Raw genomic sequence first — 7,500 nt, 5'->3', positions numbered from 1 at the left:
TGATGCGGATTCATCGCTAAATCTTCATATCTGAGCAATGTATATCGTCCGTGTAACCATGACGGCGCGCTGACTGCGTACTTGACGTTTCGCAGCATGTCGCGACACATCGTTTGCGCATGTTCGCGCACCGATTTGATCGTCCAGTTTTGGCCGGAATTGTCCATGACTAACGAGTTTAAGACTGCCCGCGGATCGCGGACCAAATGAACCACTTTGAGGGAATAATCCATAGGTGCTTCGGTGTCCATTAAGTAGGAGAGTTTATGAATCGAATTGATGCGGATTGTTTTGACAACGGTGTGTTTATGAAGTCTGCATATTGCTGATATTCCTTGAGGCCTTAGTGGCGCACACATGCGAATGCTATAATGGGGATTATTGTGATTCTCCGGACACAAAGGTGGCGAAGACAAGGCGCGACTGCCTAGTCGATGTCGAAGTGAACTGTATTGATATGACAAAAATTCCGTGTAATAAACAAGATCCATAAAATTGCAGTGAAATATTCCGTTCAAGAGGTGCGTCACCATAGTATCATAAACACTTTCGGGCCGATTTTCACGATAATATTGTAAAGACTTCAATGGTTCGTAAAGATAGAATATTTGAGGGTGTTGGTTTAAGATTTCTCCAAGAAAAGAACTTCCAGAAGCGTAATCCGATATGATGAGAATATTTTGTCGCATCTTACTTCCGAATTTGCTCGCCAACGAGTCAAACTCTAGAAATTTGTCCAATTTCTCATACATTGCTAACTTCTTTCTTAAAAGGTCAATGTCCCTGTTCAAGTTGGAGCAGTTTTTCCCTTGATTCGACATTTGATTCACCGAAGAATTATTGGCATTTTCATCGGAAAACTCGTCATTGGCTCCACATCGATAGTACCTTAAACGTCTCGACTCGTCACTGTTGGTTGAACTTCGAAGTTGTCGGTTTCTCAAACGCATGGCCTCTAAACAGTTGTCTCGTGTTAACACAAAGATCGCGCAAAGGACCAAAAGCGCCACTAACCACACTGGAGAAGAAGAGGGCTTTACTCTCTTTGCCAAAATATCTCGAAGAGAGCGAACTGACATCCTCTTAAAATAGAGCAGCAATCAGGTTTCTGGAGGACCATTCCTGTCATTCCGTCCTCGTTCGTTTTTTGAAATCCACTTTATCTCGGCGGTCAAACTTCATGTCGAATCAACAAAAACGCAGCCTCTGTTATTAACTGAACAAAAAACTTATGACCTTGAACAGACTTTTCCTCTTCGCGACAACCATCCATGGAATTCTTGACAACGGGAAATTAAAACCAGCAAACTCTCAACCCTAAGCTTATTTACAAACAAGGAGAATTAGTACCGTGGGAGTCGATACAAGAAAATGGCACCAGTGTTGTCGTTCAACCCTCTCGTCCACCAGTTGATCTCTACGTCTTTGAATTTTCCATAAATGGAATAGCTGAATTATTTAGAAGTAACCATGGTTTAGTAGAATCTTTCTATGCCGAGGAAATGAAGCGGCAAGGGTCAGTCAAAGAAACAGATTACTATTTGAATTTTGACTTCAATCTTACGTGAATTTCAACACGAAAGTCTATGCATCGAATAGTGCTGAAAATATTTTAGGCCACACTAACTATTTATCCTTCTTTTATTACTTTCTATTGTTAATTTTTGGTACCAGTAATTTGCACAAATTTTATCAATGGATTGTTCAAAAGTGCAAACAACTGGGTAGGTGAAGCTGGTGACTCGTAGAATGGAAGAAACAAGCTAAATTTGTGCTGACACAAACAGGAGCTACGCAAATCTCATAGCGGCCTGAGACTGAGCGATTTAAGATTTCATTTCTCTTGGCGAAGAGTAAAAATCTATAGATATCGTAAATTCGACTAAAAAACAACAACCTAGCTAGCAACAGTCTCGGTCACGTATGTTGTAACACTGACGGAAAGTTTTCCCCTCCTCCCCTTTCAATGTTGATGTTTACGGGTTCCAGTGCAAGAACTAACCGGTAAACGCAACATTGAAGAGAGATAGGAGGAGGGCTGCGTTATTAATAGCTTGAATGCGAGTTACGTGCAAGAGATATGTTACAGCTATTTATGACCGAGGTTGTAGCTGTCTTCCGTCGTTTTCCATGATCCGCTACACATAACAAGTATTCACCGAAGTGGAGGTGGCTAGTTAACAACTATTCACGGAAGTGGAGGTGGCTAGCGGTGGATATTTACCGAGCCGGTAAATATCCAACGCTAGCCACCGACACTGAGGTGAATAGTTGTTTTAGTATATACTAAAACAGTGAGATAATATACAGCACAAAAAATTAATTTGGTTGTTTTCTTCACTTGTCACGGATGCAAATCGGGACGCCATTTATTCCCGAGTTGCTCGGAGGTAAATAGCACAGGATATTTGGAGTTTGACGAGCCAATCAGCGCCCGCGTTCAAGGCTATCCACTGCTTTAGTATATACTAATTAACAATTATTCCATGAGCGCGCGTTGGATATGGTGGATATTTACTGAGCCGCGAGGCGGCACGGTAAATATCCACCACAAGCCACTGACACTGAGGTGAATAGTTGTTTTATTATATACTAAGACAGTGAGATAATATAGCACAAAAAGATGATCTTAACTCATGATTCCTGCAACAATTACAATGTTTTCGGGCGCAAATCCTGCGCGAGTTGCTCGCAGGTGAATAGCGAAGGCCAGACTTTGAGTAGCCAATCAGCGCGCGCGTTGAACGCTATCCACTGTTTTAGTAAAAAGTAAACAATGATAACGAATTATTGTAAGACTTGAGATTGGGTGGCAATCTCAAGTCACAATCTCAAGTATGACTCTGACTTTGCGAGAATTCATCTTGCATTGTTTGTTCTGTTAAAACGCCATAACTCAAATTTAATACAAGCTGTTCGTTCCCCATTGAGGCTACCAACTGCCAAAAACAGTTGAACCTCGCTTATACCCAAGGAATAGTCGAAACCAAGAAAATGAAAATCTTTGCGTCTTAATAATGTGGGGTGACGAATTTCTCATAACAAATATGCAAAGTTTTAATAGCGGTGTAAACCCCCGTCCACACGAGCAATTTTTATGTGACAATTTTATGTGGCAAATTGTGTAGATAGCACAACAAATAATTGTTGACAATTCGCAGTCACGTGGGTCAGCCCCCAAATGCCTTTGGATAGTAGAGAAGCAGAAACAAGGCGAGGTTGTTCTCCAATGACGCTCTCCAAGAAACAAGAATTTGCCACATTTATGTGACAAGTCGGTTACACGTATGTGACAACGTTTATCTGAAACATAAAAGCTAACACTCCCGCTTTTCAGCAAATACATTTGTCACATAAAATTTGACCAAATTTCCTCGTTTACACTAGCAAATAAAAACTCTCACACAAAAATGGCTCATGTAGACGGGGCTAGAATAACCTGCGAACTGTCGTTGCCTCGTGGAGAGCCTAAAAGCCGAGCAATGTACTGAGCAATTTACCTCATCGGACATTCAGACCGATACCCCCAACCCCCATAGCCCACAATGCAATTTGGACTTGTCTGAGATTTGTGCACTATATGTGGGCAAGCATGAAGTTTGTATCATCTGATCTGGTATTGAACGCACGAACATGTCCCTTAGCAGGCAAGAAATTTTCTTTATTTCCTGTTCCAGTCATGGAAGACTTGTCAGATTTTGATTAAAAAAATGTTCTTAACAATTTCAGCCTTCTTCCGGCGCCCCTACACGTGGCTTACCGTGACAAAGACGCGGATGATGATCTAGAGAAAGCTTACAAAGAGGTTTGTGTCGGCCATGTTGTCACTCTCACTTGATCAGTAATCGGAATCGATAACACTTTTTGTTGCTAATGTCCTTGTTTCTTTGGCTTTTAATTTTCGTTAGCTAAAGGTTACAGCTGCAAAGAAAGAACCTCCACCTTACGGGCATCGGCAAGGATGGATCCCGAGAAAGCTCGAGGTTGGTGAAGTTCCGATTTGCTTACTAATTTTGACCTTTTTCATTTAGTAAGTACCGTAAACACCCGCAGATAAGCCGCACCTTGAATTTATCAGCTCATATTTTGGTAAAAAACGACAATTCCACCAACTTTCGATACATACGATTGATCTTTTTCTGGTATTTGTTGACAGGAATTCCTTTATTCAACACAGTTTTTCCATAGCTAGATTTTGCATTACAACCACAGGTAGCCCAAGCTCGATCTACCGTACTTATTCAGCTATAAGCCGAGCGATTTTTACACAAATCCTCACTCAATTTGGGAAAATTTGAAGCCGTAGAAGGGGTGTCGGCTTATAGCCGAGTATTTTTGATAAAAATAATTTTCTCAGCAAATTAAAACAGTAACAAATGAACGTGTATTCACGTACAAGCCGAACTAAATTACTTGTAAAATGAAGAGTAGCTGTTGTTGGTGTAATATGGATTTTTATTACTTGGTGCCTCGTAAATTAAAAAAAGCCATTCGTGTTGTTATGTGATCGGGATCGATCTTATTGCTTGTCTTCTTCCTCGCTGTCTGTCTCAAATGCGTCGTCCATTTCCTAGTCTTCACTTTTTTTTGTTCTGGAATATTCTCGTCGAAGACTGCATCGTCGTCTGTGCCGTCGAGTGCGTTAAAGAGGTGCCACAAGTCTTGAACGAACGTCTCACCATCTCCTCGGGAATATCGCGCCAAGCCTGGTTTACCCATCAAAGGAACGAGGAGTCTGGGAACGAGATTGCACCATCACAGATCGTGTAAGCAATATCTTGTCACATGACACCAAAGCAAACTTGAGACAAAAACGCAAGTTGATTTCTTCTTGTAGCAACATTTTCCAAGCAAAAAAAACGTACGCATTAAAGGGAAAATCTTACCTTGAATTCTTTGCGCTGAGAACCAGGCCAAAGGTGTCGTTGATCGAGCTCGGGATACGCTCACCGATAAGCTCCCCATTGAGCAGATTTTCCTTATCTTTCCTCCAGCGACGGAACCATCAACTCGCTGATGCCATATTCTCCGGCGATCTTGGAGTTATTTTCTACAGCTTCTGCTTTGGCAACTATTTTAAGTTTAAAGGCGAGGTTGTAAGGTTTCCAGTCGAATAACTTTTTATAAAACGCTTCGCTTGTACGAAGACACGTTTCCTGTGAGGTCAGTAATTGTTTAATAATATTCGTCACCTCACGATCACCTGGCTTGTTTGTTTCTTATCTTTCGTGTTCATTTGATTGCTTTGAGAATAATTCTTCAGTCAATGTCAATTTGTATTTTAAATTACGAAAATTCCATAGTCGATAATACACATCAAGACCTAAAATGGGTCTCGGCTTATAGCCGAATATTATGCATTTACAATTCGTGTCAATCAAGTTGATTTTTTCCGTAAGAAGTTTGGGGTCTCGGCTTATAGCCGAACTCGGCTTGTAGCCAAATAAGTACGGTATGTGTACATATTATGCAAGAGGGAAGTATAAGGATTTGTATGGGGAAAATGGTTTAATCTTCTCACAATTCCAAAAAAATATTTACGATTTAAAATTAAAAATAGCTTACCTTGCCTCAATCTTTTGTTTCTTTGTCTCTGGTACTATTTCTGGGCCGATGAAGAGCGATTTTGGAGGTTTTTGGTTCCTTTTCTTTTCCCTGTATATACCGGTATGATAATCTTTACCAGAGGTTGGCAACCGAGACCAAGCCGCCAAAGGGATTCACTGAAGGAAAAGGGCCATAAATTCACTCCCGAGTCTTTGATCGCCTCAAAATTCCATATAGATCACGAACGATACCTCTGCAACCCATTCGTCTTCTTCATTCGAGCCGCTTGTACACTGAGAAGTAATTAAGGGCCGCCAAACTCTGCAAACATTTTCTTTGAAAACCATCAAATTCACCTTTAATCGAAACCCGCGCTACCGAATCGTTGGAAGACTATGCCTAAGACTCACGATTGGTCACCACTGTTCCCATTGACCAATCGCGGGTCGCTAAGCGTTCTTCCAATGGTCTTAGGCTTAGTCTTCCAACGGGTCGGTAACACAGGTTTCGAATAAAGGTGAATTCGATGGCTTTCAGTGAGTGATTAACCCATTGACCCCTGAGGGTTCCCCATTGACGAGTAAAATTGTCTGGCGTTAGACAGAGTAATATAGTATGTAAGTATGGCCGGTTAGGGCATCAAAGGGTTAAGAACCTCTGAGGAGAATGAGATCCTAAAAGGGATTTAAGTCCAAAACCTCAGTCAAGAATCTGGTTAATGAAAGTTAAGTTGTGATCAAATTAGCTCATAATGTCAACAAACAAAATGGAGTTGACCGTGGTAAGCGGTATAACTTCTGCTCGAACTGTGGAACCCTTACTGAAAATTAGTTTTTTACCCTTTATGTAATGTGCACTGTCTATTCCTTGTTTGATTGAGAACATAAAGCTTGCATTATTTTGGTGCTGTAATAGTCCTTGAATTCGTTCTTGATGTGTGTATGCATATTTAGAAAACAGGTTCCACTTTGTCATGGGCCTGTTGAGCTAATATGTAGATTTAGCCAAGGAGAGCTCCCATTTCTAATCCCAGAAAACAATATAGTGTGTATGGAATAATTATGCTTCTGCTTAAAGTACAAAATTAATTGTCATTATTGTATACAGTTTACAATGGACCTCAAACACCTCTGAGCTGATAGCAGTACACAAACAAGCCTTGCAAACAATAACCAACAATTTTAATCAACAACTAAAACCAAAATTGCAAGCACAGTAGTCTCTTTCAAATCATTTTCCATTTGACTGATAATCTTTACACACACTCTCTTCAATTTAAAGCAACAGCAAAAATTAATTCAAAAGTCAAGCTGAAGCGTAGTTATTCGCTTACTCGACTGCAATTTCACAGTCAAACAAAGCAGCTCACGACTGGTCATTCGTTTCACATAAAAAGCCTATAAATCGAAAGGTATTAATTTAGTGTGGACAGTTGTAATGATGAATTCAGTTTCGAAATTAGCAACCATAGCCGGTCACAAAACCATGTGACAAACAAGACAAACAGTTATAACTCAATAGCTGTTGGAGATTTTCCGAAAATTGCAGGTTCAAGCTTATCAAATCGCTTTTCTAAGTCTTAGCTATCTTATCTGTCCCAATCATTGCTTACAAGTGCATTCGTTGCAGAGAGTTGAGAGTTCGGTTATAAGCTTAATATGTCTGAAAAAATAGATCATAATGACTAGAAAATTTGCCAATGGTGTCTGCTGTAAGCTTGAGTGGCGATGTGCTGTTTGATTATTGAAATATGCCAGAATCTCTGTCAACACGGAATTGCAAACGTTCAGGCCTAACATTAAAAACATGTTGAATTATTGGTGGGGACTTTTTAAATATTTTCTGCTAGTCTCCATGGGCAATTGTATGTACATTTTAAAGTGCATTCCTAATGTTCCTATCACAGTTAGCATCTTCTTTCGTGTTGTCTTGTTATGAAATAGACCTATTGGC

General features: G+C 40.3%; 2 protein-coding genes across 2 annotated transcripts in view; one reads left to right on the top strand and one right to left on the bottom strand.

Moving 5' to 3' along the window:
* LOC137979591 (carbohydrate sulfotransferase 6-like) overlaps positions 1-1,372 on the bottom strand; it is a 1,710-nt gene extending 338 nt beyond the window's left edge. Inside the window, exon 1 of the mRNA XM_068826882.1 lies at positions 1-1,372. This exon is cut by the window's left edge and continues 338 nt beyond it. Within this exon, the coding sequence (XP_068682983.1) occupies positions 1-1,079 (1,079 nt within the window). The 5' untranslated portion in view covers positions 1,080-1,372.
* A 2,217-nt stretch (positions 1,373-3,589) lies between these two features.
* The window catches only part of LOC137979120 (SNW domain-containing protein 1-like), a 17,086-nt gene continuing 13,175 nt past the window's right edge, over positions 3,590-7,500 (top strand). The window contains exons 1-3 of the mRNA XM_068826309.1: positions 3,590-3,647; positions 3,730-3,805; positions 3,909-3,983. Coding sequence (XP_068682410.1) covers positions 3,634-3,647; positions 3,730-3,805; positions 3,909-3,983 — 165 coding nt within the window. The 5' untranslated portion in view covers positions 3,590-3,633. The remainder of the gene's footprint in view (positions 3,648-3,729; positions 3,806-3,908; positions 3,984-7,500) is intronic.

This window comes from Montipora foliosa, chromosome 12, assembly GCF_036669935.1.
Source record: "Montipora foliosa isolate CH-2021 chromosome 12, ASM3666993v2, whole genome shotgun sequence".
Classification (NCBI taxonomy): domain Eukaryota; kingdom Metazoa; phylum Cnidaria; class Anthozoa; order Scleractinia; family Acroporidae; genus Montipora; species Montipora foliosa.
The sequence above is the reverse complement of the archived record's forward strand: the minus strand, read 5'-3'. Positions and strand labels throughout refer to the sequence as shown.